Source organism: Erpetoichthys calabaricus, chromosome 2 (assembly GCF_900747795.2).
Source record: "Erpetoichthys calabaricus chromosome 2, fErpCal1.3, whole genome shotgun sequence".
NCBI classification, from domain to species: domain Eukaryota; kingdom Metazoa; phylum Chordata; class Cladistia; order Polypteriformes; family Polypteridae; genus Erpetoichthys; species Erpetoichthys calabaricus.
The window spans coordinates 295,663,347-295,685,415 of NC_041395.2; the positions used below are offsets into that span (position 1 = coordinate 295,663,347).

General features: G+C 43.6%; 1 protein-coding gene across 2 annotated transcripts; it reads right to left on the minus strand.

Moving 5' to 3' along the window:
- Nucleotides 1–15,738: 15,738 nt before the first annotated feature.
- Nucleotides 15,739–17,928, minus strand: LOC114644944 (gamma-crystallin M2-like). 2 transcript variants are annotated; one of them, XM_028792920.2, is made up of 3 exons: nucleotides 17,800–17,928; nucleotides 17,409–17,651; nucleotides 15,739–16,041 (listed from the first exon to the last, which is right to left on the minus strand). In XM_028792920.2, the coding sequence occupies exons 1-3, from the start codon at nucleotides 17,806–17,808 to the stop codon at nucleotides 15,769–15,771; spliced, it is 525 nt and encodes a 174-aa protein (XP_028648753.1). In that variant the 5' UTR covers nucleotides 17,809–17,928; the 3' UTR covers nucleotides 15,739–15,768. The 2 variants fall into 2 exon arrangements, with proteins under 2 accessions (XP_028648753.1, XP_051779684.1); XM_051923724.1 differs by lacking the exon at nucleotides 17,800–17,928 and having other exon boundaries at nucleotides 17,409–17,672.
- Nucleotides 17,929–22,069: the final 4,141 nt, after the last annotated feature.

Genomic DNA, 22,069 nt, shown 5'->3' on the forward strand with positions numbered 1-22,069 from the left:
AAACATAATCATGTTATACTTTAAAATAATTTAATAAGTGCAAAAAAACATTGTAAAAATGCTGAATACAAATGTTTTGTAAGCTAAGTGGCAAAATGCACAATCGACCTTCAGTCTGGAGAAGTTTCAAAGGAAGTTTGAAGGGGAAGAGCGTGTCCCGATTGGCCCTCTCAAATATATCCTTGTTGCATATTAAAATGATTGATGAATACCACGCCCCCTTCTCCGAAGCACCCGGCCTCTATTTTCCTTGGTTTTTAGATCAGAGGGAGGGTGGCACTTCGTTGGACAGTAGAATGTGGATGCAGTTCATCAGAGAATGGATGTCATTTTGAAAGCGGCAGAAAGGAGTTTTGAATGAAGATTAGTGGAGTTTTGTCAGAGGGACAAGGATGTCCTAAAATGGACACTATACATGCAAGATGACCTTAATGTCATGTATTTTAAGGAGTGCGGCATCAACTACCAGCAATCCAACTCATCCAAGGAAATAGTTTGCAAAAGAGTAAGGATGTGTGAAATAATAAGAAAGTGACGTTAGCATTGACAGAGTGCTGCTGCATTGCCCTCAAGTGTGCAGGAGAGAGGAAACACCTTTACTCCAAAGTGTTTTTTGCCCATGCCGAGTGAGCTCACTTTTATAGGTGTTACAAGAGATGGATTCCTTCCAGGTATAAAGTTAAAAGAGCTCCACATTTTTGAGTTTTTAGTTTTTGACCTTCCACTGTATTTATGTCCTTTCTCTCCACAATATGCCAAAATGTGACTGTTACTCTTTGTCAGGGAAGTAACCTATAATAAATACGGGGACTGAAATTCATGGACATTTTCTCTCCAGTAACTAAAAAATTACAGCTTAAAAGCACTGCTAAAACTAAAAATTCAAAGGACATTTCACTTCCTCTTGAATTTTTTTTATCCTATATAAGTTCTGATATTTTCAGTTACAATTGAAGAGCTCAGTTCCAAAATCAGCTAAGTACAAAAGATAAATTTTGGAGATAAATAGGAAAATCTGGGTCCGTAAGCAGATTTTGAAACTTAATCCCTAAAACTATAGTGCTACACTGTTGCAGTTAGCAGGTTTTGAAGCTCAAACATATTTTCGGCACATGAGCAGCTGCATGAAAAGTCACAATCACGTGTTCCCTAAGTTTTACCAGAAGGTGTAATTAGCAGATTTTGGAACTCTCATCTCTTCTGTAATAATTATCATCAACTGAGGGAACACATAAGTCCACTAATATGTTGGGGCACCAACCAGGTTGCCTCTTTTAATAACTAAACAGTTCAGCAAAATAAACACACACTTTGTAGCGCAAGATTAAAGTCAAACAGGAACAGGCTGTATTGCCAAAGTACCAAAAGGAGCGTCTGGCTCAGTAGAGGTCACGGGGTCAGGTTGGAGCTCGGTTTGGCGGTCTTCTCTTCCTGAACTGAAACCAGGAGCATCTCTTTTTATAACTGCTTGACCAGAAGCTGTGGAGTCAGTTGTCCTCACTGGGCAGTTTCTCAGAGCTGTGCTATTAGTTGCCTTTTAGTTGTTATTCCAATAAACAATTCTTTAGTTTTAAAACATCAGCAACTTAAAATGTAGTGTTTGCTGATGTCGTGTTCAGCAGTTATATGTGTCGCACTACCTGCACACCTCTGTGATTATGTGCTCTCATTGCTCTTACTTATTTCTCTCATGTTTCAAATATGAAAGTTTTCAAAGTATATCAATTTTTTATTTTTTTTGAACAGACAAAATAAGATGCTATATACAGTGCATCCAGAAAGTATTCACAGCACATCACTTTTTCCACATTTTGTTATGTTACAGCCTTATTCCAAAATGTTAAATTCATTTTTTTCCTCAGAATTCTACACACAACACCCCATAATAAAAACGCTAAAAAAGTTAACTTGAGATTTTTGCAAATTTATTAAAAATAAAAAAATTGAGAAAGCACATGTACATAAGTATTCACAGCCTTTGCCGTGAAGCTCAAAATTGAGCTCAGGTGCATCCTGTTTCCCCTGATCATCCTTGAGATGTTTCTGCAGCTTAATTGGAGTCCACCTGTGGTAAATTCAGTTGATTGGACATGATTTGGAAAGGCACACACCTGTCTATATAAGGTCCCAGTTCATGTCAGAGCACAAACCAAGCATGAAGTCAAAGAAATTGTCTATAGACCTCCGAGACAGGATTGTCTCGAGGCACAAATCTGGGGAAGGTTACAAAAAAACTTCTGCTGCTTTGAAGGTCCCAATGAGCACAGTGGCCTCCATCATCTGTAAGCGGAAGAAGTTCGAAACCACCAGGACTCTTCCTAGAGCTGGCCGGCCATCTAAACTGAGCGATCGGGGGAGAAGGGCCTTAGTCAGGGAGGTGACCAAGAACCCGATGGTCAGTCTGTCAGAGCTCCAGAGGTCCTCTGTGGAGAGAGGAGAACCTTCCAGAAGGACAACCATCTCTGCAGCAATCCACCAATCAGGCCCGTATGGTAGAGTGGCCAGATGGAAGCCACTCCTTAGTAAAAGGCACATGGCAGTCCGCCTGGAGTTTGCCAAAAGGCACCTGAAGGACTCTCAGACCATAAGAAAGAAAATTCTCTGGTCTGATGAGACAAAGATTGAACTCTTTGGTGTGAATGCCAGGCGTCACGTTTGGAGGAAACCAGGCACCACTCATCACCAGGCCAATACCATCCCTACAGTGAAGCATGGTGGTGGCAGCATCATGCTGTGGGGATGTTTTTCAGCGACAGGGACTGGGAGACTAGTCAGGATAAAGGGAAAGATGACTGCAGCAATGTACAGAGACATCCTGGATGAAAACCTGCTCCAGTGCGCTCTGGACCTCAGACTGGGACGACGGTTCATCTTTCAGCAGGACAACGACCCGAAGCACACAGCCAAGATATCAAAGGAGTGGCTTCAGGACAACTCTGTGAATGTCCTTGAGTGGCCCAGCCAGAGCCCAGACTTGAATCCGATTGAACATCTCTGGAGAGATCTTAAAATGGCTGTGCACTGACGCTTCCCATCCAACCTGATGGAGCTTGAGAGGTGCTGCAAAGGGGAATGGGCGAAACTGGCCAAGGATAGGTGTGCCAAGCTTATGGCATCATATTCAAAAAGACTTGAGGCTGTAATTGCTGGCAAAGGTGCATCAACAAAGTATTGAGCAAAGGCTGTGAATACTTATGTACATGGGATTTCTCCGGTTTTTTTTTTTAATAAATTTGCAAAAACCTCAAGAAAACTTTTTTCACGTTGTCATTATGGGGTGTTGTGTGTAGAATTTGAGGAAAAAAATGAATTTAATCCATTTTGGGATAAAGCTGTAATATAACAAAATGTGGAAAAAGTGATGCGCTGTGAATACTTTCCGGATGAACTGTATATTACTATTGCAGATTGATATACATGAGGTTGGCATTCAAGATTGGATCCTGACTCACATCAGCTACCAACTGTCCTGATTTGGGTAAGTAAGTCCATTAAAAAAATGAATGTTGGGTTAGAAGAGTACCTGTAGCCATATTCGTAATGAGTGGAAGAGAACTACAAAGCCTTTGTTTCTCCATTAAAGCCATGTATTGAATGGCACTTTACTAAAAATGCTAATAATCTTGCTGTCCTTTCACATCAAAAGTGTTTACACAGCAAGTAAGAAAATTATTTCAACTGACTGTTTATTAGTAATTTCATTGCATACAAAATTTGTATTTTATTTATCAGCTAATTCTATAATTAGATGAGTGGCAATAATTAAGGACTTTTCTTGTTGTAAACGTGTAGTGGGATATCCCCACTTTTAAATTAGTTTAAAATAATAGCATCAATACCCACAGTTCCCCATTTTAAAATAACAGCATCAGTATCAACAATTCCCCACTGAAATTCTTACACTTACAACAAAACTTTGTTTACAATTGTGTTTATTTATCATTTATTACCAATGACATCGATATTTTTTTACAGTATACTTTGGAGTAAAAACACTATTATTTTAGCCAAAGAGGCCGAGATTTTTACTAACAAAGGTTTTCTACCTGGGAGAATTGAATTAAAAATTATTTTATGATTTGGGCAGTCCAGCTATTAATTTTTACAGCCATAACCTTCAGTGATTAGGCTAAATTAGACACCCACAACCCCTTTACTGAAGTCCATACTAACACTGATAAGTTCAGATTTGGTAAAACGGAGAATAACTTCCAGAATTCTTGGTCCTAGCTGGAAACGTAAAACAGATATTTTTAAAAGGAGTGTCTGCATTAAGTGCCCTCTATGCTTGTCAAGGACTCTTTAGTCCTTTTAGTTTATAGGCTTTTCAAGGCCTGGAATAACATACCAGAAAACCAGTGACAATTAGACTAAACTCATGAGAGTTGATCAAACAATGAGACACAGTGCCTTGTGGAATGGTAACTATTAACAAACTGGATGGATGGGGTTTAGAGCTTATCCCAGTGAGCCCAGGGTGCAAAGAGGAAACAATCCCCGACTGCCAGTACATCACACACACACACACCATGTGCACAACAGGGACAATTTAGCAACACCAATGCACCTAACCTCCATGTCTTTGGAATGTGGGAGGAAACCCATGTGGACACAGGGAGAACATGCAAATTCCATGCTGGAAGGTCCCATGACATGAGTCCTGGTCTCCTTACTGCGAGGCAACAGTGGTACCACTGTGCCAACATGCCACCCCTATCTGTAACTGGGTGTGATCGTTTCCTTTGTGAATTGAATGTTTTAGGTGCACGCTTTTATTTACAAAGTGGACACCACATTAGACAGATAGATAGATACTTTATTAATCTCAAGGGGAAATTCACATACTCCAGCAGCAGCATACTAATAAAAAACAGTATTAAATTATAGAGTGATAACAATGCAGGTATACAGACAGACAATAACTTTGAATAATGTTAACATTTACATTAGGTTTGTTCACATTTTTCAATAAATATCTGGTTGATGTTTTTAATTGTTTAGCTACAGGAACAAAGAACTGAAGAGATGTAAATTCTTTCTGACATTCTGATGTGAAGTGTGGCTCTGTGAGACACAACAGAGTGTTCAGTGCTGTCCAGGTGGGCCAACTGAACAGCGGACTTACATTTCCTTTCTTTATGTGTTCTGATGTTTACAGTTTGCTTCATCATAACACGTTCTGAGTATTTATTCACACTGCAGCTCGAGTCTGATTATTTTTTTGTTGTAATTTTTGTAATGTATGTATGTATTTTTTTTTTTTTTGGAGATGTGTGATCAGCAAAAAAAACATAAAACCCTTCTGATCATATTTAGACTACATGTGTATCATGGATCTTTTTATTGTTTTTCCAGCATCATTCATGTGCAAAAACAAAATTTGGCACTCGGGTCCCTGTAATGAAAAAATTAAACTTTGCCCATGATAACCCATTAAAAAAAACATAAAAAACTACATAAAAGTAAATAGCCCCTTAACTTGATGGTCTTTGAGATTAATGATAAACGGGACAAAACCACATTAATACAGTAAATACAGTAAGATCACTATGACTTAAATAAATATTGCAGTATGCCCTGTAATTAGCAGCAAGTAAAATAGGTAGTAGCAATAGTTTAGTACATTTAAATGCAAAGTGATTTCATAGTCCCCTCCTCAAAAGATCCCAATGATCCTAGGAGCTCTGTTGTCCGGGGCTTTATGCCCCTGGTAGGGCCACCCAAGGCAAACTGGTCCTAGGTGAGGGATGAGACAAAGTGCAGTTCAACAGACCTTCTTTGATGAATAAAAAATTTGGACGGCGTTTTCCCTCGCCCAGACACGGGTCACCACGGCCCCCCTCTGGAGCCAGGCCTGTAGGTGGGGCTCGATGGCGAGCGCCTGGTGGGCGGGCCTACACCCATGGGGCTCGGCCAGGCACAGCCCGAAGAGGCAACGTGGGTCCCCCTTCCCATGGGCTCACCACCTATGGGAGGGGCCAAGGAGGTCGGGTGCAGTGTGAGTTGGGTGGTGGCTGAAGGTGGGGACCTTGGCGGTCCGATCCTCGGCTACAGGAGCTGGCTCTTGGGACGTGGAATGTCACCTCTCTGAGGGGAAGGAGCCTGAGCTAGTGCGCGAGGTCGAGAGGTTCCGGCTAGATATAGTCGGGCTCACCTTGACGCACAGCTTGGACTCTGGAACCAATCTCCTTGAGAGGGGCTGGACTCTCTACCACTCTGGAGTTGCCCGCGGTAAGAGGTGCCAAGCTGGTGTGGGCATGCTTATTGCCCCCCGACTTGGAGCCTGTACATTGGGGTTTACCCCGGTGGACGAGAGGGTAGCCTCCCTCCGCCTTCGGGTGGGGGGACGGGTCCTAACTGTTGTTTGTGTGTATGCGCCGAACAGCAGTGTGGAGTACTCACCCTTTTTGGAGTCCCTGGAGGGGGTGCTAGAGGGCATACCTTCTGGGGACTCCCTCGTACTGCTGTGAGACTTCAATGCTCACGTGGGCAATGACAGTGAGACCTGGAAGGGCGTGATTGGGAGGAATGGCCCCCGCCGATCTGAACCCGGGTGGTGTTTTGTTATTGGACTTCTGTGCTCGTCACGGATTGTCCATAACGAAACACCATGTTCAAGCATAGGGGTGTTCATATGTGCACTTGGCACCAGGACACCCTAGGCCTCAGTTCGATGATCGACTTTGTGGTCGTGTCGTCGGACTTGTGGCCACATGTCTTGAACACTCGGGTGAAGAGAGGCGCGGAGCTGTCAACTGATCACCACCTGGTGGTGAGTTGGCTTCGATGGTGGAGGAGGATGCTGGTCGGGCCTGGTAGGCCCAAACGTGTTGTGAGGATCTGCTGGGAACGTCTGGCAGAGCCCCCTGTCAGAAGTAGCTTCAACTCCCACCTCAGGCAGAACTTCAACCACGTCCCGAGGGAGGTGGGGGACATTGAGTCCGAATGGGCCATGTTCCGTGCCTCTATTGTTGAGGCGGCTGAGGCAGCCGTGGCCATAAGGTGGTCGGTGCCTGTTGTGGCGGCAATCCCCGAACCCATTGGTGGACACCGGCGGTGAGGGATGCTGTCAAGCTGAAGAAGGAGTCCTACAGGACCCTTTTGTCCTGTGGGACTCTGGAGGCAGCTGATAGGTACCGGCAGGCCAAGCGGAATGCGGCTTCGGTGGTTGCTGAGGCAAAAACTCGGGCATGGGAGGAGTTTGGGAAGGCCATGGAGAACGAGTTTCGGACGGCTTCGAGGAGATTCTGGTCCACCGTCCGGCGTCTCAGGAGGGGGAAGCAGTGCAGTGTCAACACTGTATATGGTGGGGATGGTGCACTGCTGACCTCGACTCGGGACGTTGTGGATCGGTTGGGGGAGTACTTCGAAGACCTCCTCAATCCCACTAACATGCCTTCCAATGAGGATGCAGAGCCTGGGGACTCGGAGGTGGGCTCTGGGACTGATGTCACCGAGGTGGTCAAAAAACTCCTTGGTGGCAGGGCCCCGGGGGTGGATGAGATACACCCGGAGTTCCTCAAGGCTCTGGATGTTGTAGGGCTGTCTTGGTTGATGCGTCTCTGTAACATCGCATGGACATCAGGGACAGTTCCTCTGGATTGGCATACCGGGGTTGTGGTCCCCTTCTTTAAGAAGGGGGACCGGAGGGTGTGTTCCAACTACAGAGGGATCACACTCCTCAGACTCCCTGGAAAAGTCTATTCAAGGGTCCTGGAGAGGAGGGTCCATCAGACAGTCGAACCTCAGATTCAGGAGGAACAGTGTGGTTTTCGTCCTAGTCGTGGAACAGTGGACCACCTCTACACCCTTGGCAGTCCTGGAGGAGGCATGGGTGTTTGCCCAACCAGTCTACATGTGTTTTGTGGACTTGAAAAAGGCATTCGACCGTGTCCCTCGGGGAATCATGTGGGGGGTGCTCTGGGAGTATGGAGTACCGGACCCCCTGATAAGGGCTGTTCGGTCCCTGTACAACTCGTGTCAGAGCTTGGTCCGCATTGCCGGCAGTAAGTCGAACCTGTTTCCGGTGAGAGTTGGACTCAGCCAGGGCTGCCCTTTGTCACCGATTCTGTTCATAACTTTTATGGACAGAATTTCTAGGCGCAGCCAGGACGTTGAGGGGGTCCGGTTTGGTGGGCTCAGGATTGGGACACTGCTTTTTGCAGATGATGTTGTCCTGTTTGCTTCATCAGGCCGTGATCTTCAGCTCTCTCTGGATCGGTTCACAGCCGAGTGTGAAGCGGCTGAGATGGGAATCAGCACCTCCAAATCCGAGACCATGGTTCTCAGCTGGAAAAGGGTGGAGTGCCCTCTCAGGATTGGGAGGAAGATCCTGCCCCAAGTGGAGGAGTTCAAGTATCTTGGGGTGTTGTTCACGAGTGAGGGAAGAATAGAGTGGGAGATCTACAGGCGGATTGGTGCGGCATCCACAGTGATGCAGGCTCTGCATCGGTCTGTCTTGGTGAAAAAGGAGCTGAGCCATAAGGCAAAGCTCTCAATTTACGAGTCGATCTATGTTCCTACCCTCACCTATGGTCATGAGCTATGGGTAGTGACTGAAAGAACGAGATCACGAATACAAGCGGCTGAAATGAGTTTCCTCCGCAGGGTGTCTGGGCTTTCCCTTAAAGATAGGGTGAGAAGCTCAGTCATCCGGGAGGGGCTCAGAGTAGAGCCACTGCTCCTCCGCATCGAGAGGAATCAGATGAGGTGGCGTGGGCATCTGATCAAGATGTCTCCTGGACGCCTCCCTGGTGAGGTGTTCCGGGCACGTCTAACCGGGAGGAGGCCCCGGGGAAGACCCAGGACACGCTGGAGGGACTATGTCTCTCGGCTGGCCTGGAAACACCTCAGGATTCCCCGGAAGAGCTAGTAGAAGTGGCCGGGGAGAGGGAAGTCTGGACATCTCTGCTCAAGCTGCTGCCCCAGCGACCAGATCTTGGATAAGCGTAAGAGGATGGATGGATGGATGGATGGATGGACAACAACTAATAATAAAAAAACAACAGTAGTAACAATCATAACAAATGTACTGTATATAAAGTAGTCTAAATAAGGTACCAGGAGCAGATCTGAAGACAGGGGTGCAGCACAGAATTCAGAGTCTGGACAGCCAAGGATTAGAAGCCTTTGCAAAACCTGGCAGAACTGGTTTGGATGCTACAGTACATTCTACCAGATGGAAGTGGGACAAAGAGAACATGTGGGGGTTGGAGCAGTCTTCACAATGTTAAAGGCTTTATGGATGCAATGATTTATAAAGATGGAGGGCAGAGACGTCCCAATGATCTTTTCTAATGTGTGCACTGTACACTGTAGGACGTTCCAGACAGTGCTACTGCAGTTCCCAAACCAGTTAATGATGCAGCTGGTCAGAACACCCACAATGGTGCCCTTTGTAGAATTTAATGAGAATGGTGGGGTAGGCTTGTCTTCTTTACCTGTTAAAGAAAGCTGAGACACTGCTGTGCCTTCTTGTCTATAGAAGTGGTTTTAAATGACCAAGTAAGGTTAGCTGCCAGATGCATTCCAAGGAATTTGATGTTCTTCACCAGTTCTGCCTTATATCCCTTGATGTGCTGTGGGGTGTGGACAGCATGGACCTTTCCTGAAGTCAACCATTATCTATTTCATCTTGTCCTCATTAAGCCATTCACCAGTCCACCAATCATTGCATTTCCATTCTGCAAGTCGATTTATCCCCATTGCTGATTAGGCTTATCACTGTTGTGTTGTCAGCAAACTTATTGAAGGTGTTGGAGCTGCACAAAGTCATACAAATATCAGTCAGCAGAGTGAACAGAAGTGGGCTGAACACACGGCCCTGAGGGGGCACCAATGCTCGGTGTGATGGCACTAGAGATGATGCTTCTAACACGGACTGTCTGGAGCCTCTCCATCAGGAAGTAAGGGATCCAGTTGCATAGGAATGTGTTGTAGCCTAGCAGGCTCAACTTCCTTAGGAGCTTCAGAAGGATAATGGAGTTGAAAGCTGGACTGAAGTCACTGAAAAGCATTCTAGCATAAGTGTCTCTTTTATCCATATGGCTCAGGGCCAGATAAAGAGCAGATGATATAGCATCTTTAGTTGAACGGTTTGGGTAATATGGAGAGGGTCATATGATGTGGAAGTTCTGCTTTGAAGTGGCCCAAGACTAGCCTCTCGAAGCACTTCATGCTGACCGGTGTAAGTGCTATTGGGCAATAGTCATGGAGGCGAGAGTCAGAACTTTTTAAGCATGGATATGATGGTGTTGGCACTTGGAAACAGCTGCCTACCTAAGGGAAATGTGGAAGATGTCTGTAAAGATATCCATCAACTGGTTTGCACATTCCCTGAGCACTTAGCTAGGTATGTTGTCTTGTCCAGCAGCTTTGTGTTGATTTACATTCAATTAAGTTCTTCTCGCATCAGCAGTGGACAGACACTGTACCTGTTCATCCTGACAGACAGACTTCCTCACAGGTACTGTATATACGTTATTTAGAGAGATGGGTGGTTTTATAGTCTTTGATGGCTTGGATTCCCTGACACATGCTCAATGTGTGTCTGGTGTCAAGTCAAGTGGATTTATTGTCGTACCACCCATACATTGTATTGCAGCAGACAGTGGCATGAAATAATGTATTCTGAAATTGGCTCTGGATTTTCTTCAGCATTATGGGCTTTAAACCGTGAGCATACCTCTGGTGTTTTCATAGTCTTTGAGACAGCCACATCATTTAGATAGATAGATACTTTATTAATCCCAAAAGGAAAGTCACATACTCCAGCATCAGCATACTGATAAAGAAAATATTAAATTAAAGAGTGATAACAATGCAGGTATAACAGACAATAACTTTGAATAATGTTAATGTTTACCCCCCCAGGGTGGAATTGAACGATCTCCTCAGTCTGTCAGTGGAGCAGCTCCACTGTCTGGAGATGATACTGTTTAGTGGATGCAGTGGATTCTCCATTATTAACAGGAGCCTGCTCAGCGCCCGTTGCTCTGCCACGGATGTCAAACTGTCCAGCTCCGTGCCTACAATAGAGTCTGCCTTCCTCACCAGTTTGTCCAGGCATGAGGCGTCCCTCTTCTTTATGCTGCCTCCCCAGCACACCACCGTGTAGAAGAGGGCACTCGCCACAACCGTCTGATAGAACATCCGCAGCATCTTATTGCAGATGTTGAAGGACACCAGCCTTCTAAGGAAGTATAGTCGGCTCTGTCCTTTCTTACACAGAGCATCAGTATTGGCAGTCCAGTCCAATTTATCATCCAGCTGCACTCCCAGGTATTTATAGGTTTGCACCATCTGCACACAGTCACCTCTGATGATCACGGGGTCCATGAAGGGCCTGGTCCTCCTAAAATCCACCATCAGCTCCTTGGTTTTGCTGGTGTTCAGGTGTAGGTGGTTTGAGTCGCACCATTTAACAAAGTCCTTGATTAGGTTCCTATACTCCTCCTCCAGCCCACTCCTGATTCAGCCCACGATAGCAGTGTCGTCAGTGAACTATTGCATGTGGCAGGACTCCGAGTTGTATTGGAAGTCCGATGTATATAGGCTGAACAGGACCGGAGAAAGCACAGTCCCCTGCGGCGCTCTTGTGTTGCTGACCACAATGTCAGACCTGCAGTTCCCGAGACGCACATACTGAGGTCTGTCTGTAAGATAGTCCATGATCCATGCCACCAGGTATGAATCTACTCCCATGTCTGTCAGCTTGTCCCTAAGGAGCAGAGGTTGGATGGTTTTGAAGGTGCTAGAGAAGTCCAGAAACATAATTTATGCACGTACCTGGTGACTGATGATCCATACACCAGTAAGTTGATCTTGTAGACATACAGTGGTGTGAAAAACTATTTGCCCCCTTCCTGATTTCTTATTCTTTTGCATGTTTGTCACACAAAATGTTTCTGATCATCAAACACATTTAACCATTAGTCAAATATAACACAAGTAAACACAAAATGCAGTTTGTAAATGGTGGTTTTTATTATTTAGGGAGAAAAAAAAATCCAAACCTACATGGCCCTGTGTGAAAAAGTAATTGCCCCCTGAACCTAATAACTGGTTGGGCCACCCTTAGCAGCAATAACTGCAATCAAGCGTTTGCGATAACTTGCAATGAGTCTTTTACAGCGCTCTGGAGGAATTTTGGCCCACTCATCTTTGCAAAATTGTTGTAATTCAGCTTTATTTGAGGGTTTTCTAGCATGAACCGCCTTTTTAAGGTCATGCCATAGCATCTCAATTGGATTCAGGTCAGGACTTTGACTAGGCCACTCCAAAGTCTTCATTTTGTTTTTCTTCAGCCATTCAGAGGTGGATTTGCTGGTGTGTTTTGGGTCATTGTCCTGTTGCAGCACCCAAGATCGCTTCAGCTTGAGTTGACGAACAGATGGCCGGACATTCTCCTTCAGGATTTTTTGGTAGACAGTAGAATTCATGGTTCCATCTATCACAGCAAGCCTTCCAGGTCCTGAAGCAGCAAAACAACCCCAGACCATCACACTACCACCACCATATTTTACTGTTGGTATGATGTTCTTTTTCTGAAATGCTGTGTTCCTTTTACGCCAGATGTAACGGGACATTTGCCTTCCAAAAAGTTCAACTTTTGTCTCATCAGTCCACAAGGTATTTTCCCAAAAGTCTTGGCAATCATTGAGATGTTTCTTAGCAAAATTGAGACGAGCCCTAATGTTCTTTTTGCTTAACAGTGGTTTGCGTCTTGGAAATCTGCCATGCAGGCCGTTTTTGCCCAGTCTCTTTCTTATGGTGGAGTCATGAACACTGACCTTAATTGAGGCAAGTGAGGCCTGCAGTTCTTTAGACGTTGTCCTGGGGTCTTTTGTGACCTCTCAGATGAGTCGTCTCTGCGCTCTTGGGGTAATTTTGGTCGGCCGGCCACTCCTGGGAAGGTTCACCACTGTTCCATGTTTTTGCCATTTGTGGATAATGGCTCTCACTGTGGTTCGCTGGAGTCCCAAAGCTTTAGAAATGGCTTTATAACCTTTACCAGACTGATAGATCTCAATTACTTCTGTTCTCATTTGTTCCTGAATTTCTTTGGATCTTGGCATGATGTCTAGCTTTTGAGGTGCTTTTGGTCTACTTCTCTGTGTCAGGCAGCTCCTATTTAAGTGATTTCTTGATTGAAACAGGTGTGGCAGTAATCAGGCCTGGGGGTGGCTACGGAAATTGAACTCAGGTGTGATACACCACAGTTAGGTTATTTTTTAACAAGGGGGCAATTACTTTTTCACACAGGCCCATGTAGGTTTGGATTTTTTTTCTCCCTAAATAATAAAAACCATCATTTAAAAACTGCATTTTGTGTTTACTTGTGTTATATTTGACTAATGGTTAAATGTGTTTGATGATCAGAAACATTTTGTGTGACAAACATACAAAAGAATAAGAAATCAGGAAGGGGGCAAATAGTTTTTCACACCACTGTAGGTGGCAGTTGCTTTAAACATAATGATCAAGACAGTCCTGCAGGGCTGAAAGAGTTGCCCTTGACCACACCCTGATTTGTTTGAGTATTGTTCTGGAACATTTAAGCAGTGATCTGTATACAGGCAGTAGCATAATGGAAACATGAAAAATGAGTAGTGATTGGGATATGGCTTTGTAAGCACCTCTATAATTTGTAAACCCAAGGACATGGAGACAAGGTTAGAAGCTTGTAAAGGTCAAATGTCATACAACCATTAATGAATTTTTTCTTCATGCAAAGAACTTTCGACAAAGAAAAAAATACCTAGAGAGCAAAACTTCAAATCTCGACTTGATGTTATTTTGGACAATCTAGATACATAAGATGGACAAGCTTGTTGGACTGAGTTCTCATCACAGTTGTTCTAAGTCTTTGTAAGGGTCTGAGCTACTTGGATGCCTGTATGAGTGCAGGGTTCCTTTTTGCTTTGTACCCCAATTTCACTGTCCATCCTATCTCCGAGGGTCTTAATTGCTGTCTTTCACACTTGAGACTCAAGTGTAGGCAATCTATCAGTTACAACAGTTGCACCTGTAGGAACAGTGACTACTCGGTTCCACTCACATTTGTCAGGGACCCCTTCGCTCTGTGTTCTAATATTATTTACTGTAAAAGGGTTACTCACCGGTACAGCCGAATCAGCCTTTGACAGGACTCTTATTTGTAGAATTCCACGCCTCCAAGTGATATTTAAACTGCAGTCTCCAGCTCATGTATGATACCAGCCAACCCATATTGCCCTTGCAATGTATGTACACCCACACCATATGAAAACTGGATATAGCATCTCACCGGTCAGGTAATGGCTTCTAGCACAGCAGGCATGATGGACTGATGCTTGATGGAGATATTCCTGACCTTTTAGCCAGTTCGCTGAGAAGTGACAACAGGTAGTCAATATAAACCAATGAAAAACAAAAGAAACTTCTTCAGTGCAAACACGTAGCATTGGCCCTTTTACAATGGAACTAAAACACAACCTGTGCATCATACAGGGTGAGTCAAAATTATGTTAACATTTGAATGGCGAAAACAATTTATTCACAAAACATACTTCACATGTGCAAGATGATTTACAGTAATGTCTCAACCTGTTCGCCATCATGTTCAACACACAAAAACCAATGAGGAACAGTACCATATAAAGCCCGGGCACACATTTTGTGGGGAATAGGTGATACCACAGCCCGTATTCTGTCCTGCGGGTCATTGATATCACGAACATTCCTGCTATACACGCGCTCCTTCACCATACCCCATAACCAGAAATCACAGGGTGTCAAATCAGGGGAGTGTGGAGGCCATGTTAATGGTCCACCACGACCTGGAAAGGTGTGGTCCAGATAAAAATAATCCATTAGTGTTAACATAACTTTGACTCAATCTGTATTCATCCTTCTTGAGGTGTAATATGTTTGTCATGTCAACACACATAATAATATTGACTTGGTGATATGAATTATTATAAGTGTGAGTCGTCATTAAGCTGGTCTGGCTGCATATCCCTGCTTGCTCAAGGGTGTAGTCTCTCAAATGTTTGGCACGCATGGGTCAGAGCAGTCATAAATATATGCAAGCTTTTGCATCAAGTTACCTTTTATAAATCCCAACACTGGCATGGGAAGTTGTGTATGCACATTTGGAGCCCCTTTTTGTGTGTTTGCAAGCTTTACTGTATACATGAGGCCCCAGGACTATGAAGATTTTAAGGCAGACTGTCATTTTCTTCTGAAATGGGACCATAATTGCAATGTCATTTATAAATATTAAGCTTTGATTTGGAAATGTACTTGTTGTTTGTTTTTTTTTTTGTATTGTAATGTAATTGTTTTCTTTTGTTTGGACAGTTGGACTGGGATTTATGTGGTGAGTGGATAAGCAAGGACAAGTGTTGGTCACTGAGCACCGAGACCGTTTTTAATTCATACTAAATATCAGCAGCATTCTGATCTAGCAGTTGCTCTGGGTTAGTCAGATTCTGGGGAAGCTGTGTATGCTTGTACCATGGTTCAATGCCTTTGGAGTGGTGCCTGCACACTGTTCCTGTGTTTCTATGAGTTTCTGTTTCAGCGGGTGGACTGCTCCATCAACATATGACTTGCACAAGTGTGATGTGCCCTGCAAGCCCACCCAGACTTTGTTTCTGCTGTATACTTGTTGCTGCCACCCAGCCCAACCACTCAAGAACAGTTTATAAAATGGATAAAGAAAGTCCTGAATTAAGATCAAGGATCAAAAAATGATTTTTGTTTACATAATGAGTTTTTATTTACTTAAAAATCCATGATGCGACGGAAAGAGCCGATGGAGGAGTTAAAGCCACCCCAGTCGCTGAATCGTCTGTATTCGCCAGGTCTCAGGAAGTACTGGCGGCCCCTGTAGTTGGGTTGTTCATAGAAGATCCAGTAGCCCTCCATCACATTGCAGGAGAAGATGTCGTTGTAGCGGAAACGGTCATAGACATTGGGGCAGTCATCTGTGAACTCCATCATTTGGCCTCCAAAGTCAGGTCTCTCGTAGATCTTCAGCCTGTAGGAGCCTCGGTACTGTAAACAGAAGAATAAACATGTTGTTACATTTGATTTTGTCACAATGAAGTAACTCATCTCAGGTAGGATCTGTGCTGCAAATGTTTTAAGTAGCACCTTTTCGACTTTGATCACCAACTCAAGGCACTTTGCAAGTTTAGATGGTCACATGTAATTTACAACTGGAGTGCAGGCAGGTTTAGTGACTTGTGAGAGTTGCCATTAGTCTGATGTTATTCTTTTCTTCCTCAAGGCCTTTTTAATTTTAGGCTGTTTTGGTACTTTTTATCTTTCTCAGTGTTACAGTTTGACTTACTCACACGAGGACTTATAGTTTGTAAGCATTTCTGAACCTGCTCTCTCAGTATAATTTATATGAATGAAAAACATCACAATGATGGAGATGTGTCAGACCTCGGCCAACTGAAGGTCATAGACAGCTAGACATCTCAGGATGGGCACACTGATGTCTGGTGGTTAAAGGACTTGGATATTTTAATCTTGTTACCCATTCAGTACGTAATCCTGAGCAGGGCCAATAAAGGTATGGGCAGTGTGTCTGATTGTGGCAGGCACTGTGACACTGGGCTACCAGTTCAATGACCACTCCTGACTCCCTATCTACTCGCCAGTACCTGCCATCCAGCTGGGTAAATGAATGTAGTGTATAATCTTGTTCAGCAATTTGAAAATTACACAGTAACATCAATGGACTGAAGCTGATGAAATGCAGCATGTTTGCAATGGCTTATGGGTAGTTCAAACATACACAGTGCTGCAGTTAGTCTATTTGAAGCCAAGGTCAAAGGAATATCCACGGTCCACCACGGAATTGCACCATTGTCGAATAACACGTCATAGTGAGATTTCTTTCAGCATACTTAACTGTTGAGTTAAGTCACTTCAGGGTAAAATAGTGAGCTGAATTTCATCCATCCATCCATTATCCAACCCGCTATATCCTGACTACAGGGTCACGGGGGTCTGCTGGAGTCAATCCCAGCCAACACAGGGTGCAAGGCAGGAAACAAACCCCGGGCAGGGCGCCAGCCCACCGCAGGGCACACACACCCACAGTGAGCTGAATTAAACCCACAAATGTGAATTATATATTGCATATATGGGAGTGTTAAAATTGTCACCCCATTTCTAATAGTGGAGCATTGTGAGTGCTTTATATGGTACCTGTCCATAATGAACATCATCCAAGGGATTTTACATTCCATTTTAGAATTTCCTCCATATTTGTATACAATTAGAATCCTGGCGGGTTCTTCAGGCCAAAGAGTTCACAGAGGAGATTGAACCTCCAACTGTTTGGCTTCAGTGCAGTCACTCACTCATGTTGTCTGACTGTTACACAAAGTGATCACAAAAAAACTTACTGGTGGAATCATGCGGCAGGACCTGATGCAGTCGTTGTAGCCCATCCAGCGCTGGTAGTCGGGATACTCGCCACGGTTGAGGATGTACTGGTAGCCCATGTAGTTGGGTTTTTCATAGACCACCCAGTAGCCGCTGTCCACCCGGATGGAGTTGCAGCGGCTGAAATAGGAGTGCATGTCTGCACAGTCGCTGCTGCACTCATAGGAGCGCCCCTGGAAGTTCCTGTCCTCGTAGAAGATGATCTGGAAAGTCAAAAAGAACATTTTTATTTTAAAGTGCTTTAATTTTCAAAGTAGCTGGCCTGTTAGAGGAACAGTTTGTTATATTGATATTATTGTTTTTCAAATTAAATATAAAAGCTGCCCAGTATAAAATCACCATGACTGTTACCTTGCCCATTTTGGATGTTCTGTTGACTCCTGCGCTGATGCAGGAGGGTACAGGAGCCCCCCTTTTATACTCTTAAACAAAGACCCACCCATTGTGATTTAAATGAGCTGGATGTCTGCATCAGCTAAAGGGCTTTTCTTTACTAATACAAAAGTAAAACCTTTCTCCGTTTTTTCTTTGTTTCGCTTCTAAGACAAGCAATGTCAGCCGTTTTCAGTGTTTGCCCACAAAGACTTGCTGGCTGAACAGAAATGGAATGGAGCCCCATCATGTGAACGCTTGAGCGCTGTGCATGCATGGACTAAATCACAAAAGCATTCATGTCAAATATCAGACTCCAGTCATTTTGTGTCAGGAATGAACTGACACTTGCTAGAGAGTGTGGGGAAAAAATTAGGTGCCATTTTAGAGATGAAAGAAAAAGTTCAAAAAAAGAGAAAGAGTGGAATTTATTGCTTATACAAAAGAGTTACTTGTACATTATAATGTAACATTCAGAAACATATTTAATCCAATTCAAGGACAGGGGGAACAAGCCTCTGCTAGCAGAACTGACAACAAGCCCAGGAGAAGGCCCCAGTCCTCCGCATGGCCTAATCACACACACATTTACATAGGACCAAGTAATCTGTATGCCTTTTGGAGGAAAGATGAAATACCCAAAAGAAAACCTACAAAGACACACTGAGAACCTGCAGATAGCACATGGGCAACAAACAACTGCAAGATTTAAACCCTGGATGATGGATCCATGAAGAAGCAGAGCTAACCAGTATGTTCGTACAATGCCATCCTGTTTTTGTAATAAAACAAATAGTGTGTACGTGTCTGGGGTTCAAATTAGTTTTTTGAAACACTGCTTTTTTGAAGATAGATAAACGGGTGGCAACACTGTTAGGAATGTTGCCTCACAGACCTTCCAAAGGTCTGAATTTGACCCCCAGCCTGACCTTTGTGTGTTCTACCATATCCATGTAATAATTCTTCTTCTTCTTCTTCTTTCAGCTGTTCCTGTTAGGATCATCTTTTTCCATATCTTCCTGTCTTCTGTTGATCCCAAGTATTTAAACTCATCCACCTTCACCAATTCTACTCCCTGCATCCTCACCATTCCACTGACCTTCCTCTGATTTACACACATGTATTCTGTCTTGTTCCTACTGACCGTCATTCCTCTCCTCTCTAGAGCATATCTCCACCTCTCCAGGGTCTCCTCAACCTGCTCCCTACTATCGCTACAGATCACAATATCATCAGCAAGCATCATAGTTCACGGGGACTCCTGTCTAATCTTGTCTGTCAACCTGTCCATCACCATTGCAAATAAGAAAGGGCTCAGAGCCGACCCCTGATGTAATCCACCTCTGCCATAAATGCATTGTCACTCTTACTGCAGACCTCACCACTGTCACACTTCCCTTGTACAAATCCTGTGCAACACTTGCATACTTCTCTGCCACTCCCGACTTCCTCATACAATAAATAATAATAATTCTTTACATTTATATAATGCTTTTCTCACTACTCAAAGTGCTTTACATAGTTAGTGGGGTGCCACTTCAATCACCACTAATGTGTGGTATTCACCTAGATGATGTGATGACAGCCATTTTGCTCCAGTATACTTACCACACATTAGCTATTAACTGGGTAAGTGGTGAGACATAGTTGGCCATTGAGAAACAGGGGATGATTAGGAGGCCAGAATGACCAGGCCATGCTGGATAATTTAGCCAGGACAACGGATACACCCTACTCTTCATGAAGAATGCCCTGGGATCTTTAATGACCACAGAGAGTTAGGGCATCGGTTTTACATCTCATCTGAAGGACAGCACCAATTTTACAGCACAGTGCCCCCATCACTGCACTGGTGCATTGGGATCCACATTCATACCACTGGGTTAGCACCCCCATAGACCTTATCAACATCTCTTCCAGCAGAAACCCAAGCTTTTCCTAGATGGTCTCCCATCCAAGTACTGGCCAGACCGGGACATGCTTAGCTTCAGGTGGATAACCTCTTCTGAAGTGTATGTGGTAGGTTTTCAACAGTTGCTCTGGTGCTCTCCAACTGTCAAAACTGAGTAGATTAAAGTGACTGGTGACTCTAAATCAGTGCTCTGTAGATGGAGAGGCAGATTTGGAAAAGGGGTGAATGAATAAACACATTAATGAATAAACTATTGATAGGCTGGTTTAGGTTATCATGTTTTTTTTATTTTAATTCTTTGTCTACAAAACTCCTCTTGAAAACAGGTGATAATATCCAAGCAGATAGCTTTATGGACCTTCACAGTAACACCAGCTTTATAGTTTCCAACCTTCTGCAGTCAAAACTAGAATCTGACTTTCTTGATGGGTAATTCACCAAACATCTGATAATATGAATATAGTACAAACGGCCAAAAGAAGTAGAACAAAATCTACAAATTTATGTTGCAACCTGTAAGGGGCATTGCAGAACCCCAAACCCCAGACACAACCACAGCAGCACATGTCCTGGGTTCATATAAAAGGTTTATTACAATTAATTACCTTAGTAAATGGCTTCTTTGTAATAATAATCCTAACACAAGCACTATAAACAATTCTCTTTTCTTTTTCTTCTTCTTTCTCCTCTCCTACCAGATGAGCTTTATCCATCCTATACTCCTGACTCCAACTCACGAGGGTAAGGTAGAGTGACTCTTTTTATGGAAGACCCGGGAATACTTCCAGTGTCAGGGCATTACCCATAGGAAGCACGTCCGAGTCAGATCTAAGCCACGCAAAGTACACATCACAGATTCCTTCACCCCCGACCTGGTGGCACGCATGGAACCCGAACAGAGCTCCTCCACTGCACTACAGTTCCCAGCATGACCTGCAAGTGTCCTTATGTGTACCAAAGCCCAGGGATGTTACCATCTAGCATATCAGGGGAGACTGTAGCCTCATCAGGTTGTCTCCCCCAGTCCTTCCATTCTATTGGCCCTCATTAAGGTCTTTGCTCCATCCCAGCCATGTTACCAATACACTATGTGTATGGATAGCATCTTCTGCCAGCTTCCTAGCAAAAACAGGAATTGTTCTGTCTTGTTTGCTTACTGGCCAGGTAATGGACCAGCACCCATCCTAGAAGGGATGGCAGCCCACAGATGCTGTCCATCACAATTTATAAACAAAATATCACAATGGCCAGGGTGTCAATGAGGAATATATAAATGTAATAAATTATTAATTATTATTATTATAAATGACCAAGTTTCCCTCTTGGGAGAAATATATCTATCTATCTATCTATCTATCTATCTATCTATCTATCTATCTATCTATCTATCTATCTATTAGATCTCATATTTAACAGTTAGGTAATTGGATAAATTTTAATTGATATGTATTCATTTTGAAAAGTAGACATTTATGACATTTCTGGAAGCATTGATATTAGGGTCACTCGTGGAAGGGCAAGGTTCAGAGGGTAACATTCAGTATAATGCTCCCCATTATGACCATATATATTTTCAGACGCATACGAGTAGGGAACAACCTTTGACAGTCCTGGTAATACCACCCCTGAGTTTGAGAGGGCATTATTGGTAACTCTGCATTCTTCTTTGCCTTTAGGACAGGTGAGCTGTCTAGTTTTACCCACCTGCCTTGGCCACTTTGTCGCCCCCTCTATGCCGACCCTGGTACATATACTGTAGATGTTGCTTTAATTCCAGTTTGGATTTTTAAACCGAGTGCAATACCTGAATACAATCTTTGCCTTGGCAACTCCTTGCCAGTCAGAATGCCCTTTGCATTATAGATTGAATGTGTGAGGCTGAATGTTCACAAAGAGAAGGGCCTCCTACTGTTTAAAATGTACAATGATGAAAATTGAATAATAAAGCCAAGACATTTCAGTCATTCTCACTGTAAAAATAAAGAATATTGATTGAACAACTACATTTTTTGTTTAGAGAAGTCCCATTGTTTACAATTAATTTAGTAGTACTTGGAGAAGTTCTGTGAAAAAAGAAAACTTGTCTTTGTGGAAGGCTTATTATACATTCTTAGCAATGTAAAGTCTTCTTAAATTCAAAATAATAAATATTAATCAAGATTAAATCTTCATAGCATGTTTAATGAGTGTGTGCAGTAAATAATTTAAGAGCTATTCGGCTTTATGTCCCAGCTTTGATATGCCTGTTAAACAATGCTGTTTGTACATGCTCAGCTAAGCTGGCACAAAGCTCTTTAAATGAGAAGACCCTCATCTATTCCTTCATGAACCGATTCT

Coding starts and splice junctions, on each gene's coding strand:
- LOC114644944 (XM_051923724.1), bottom strand. CDS start 17,672: ATGTTCTTTTTGACTTTCCAGATCATCTTCTACGAGGACAGGAACTTC. Junction 16,042..17,408: donor CCTGCCGCATGATTCCACCA/GTAAGTTTTTTT, acceptor TTCTGTTTACAG/TACCGAGGCTCCTACAGGCT.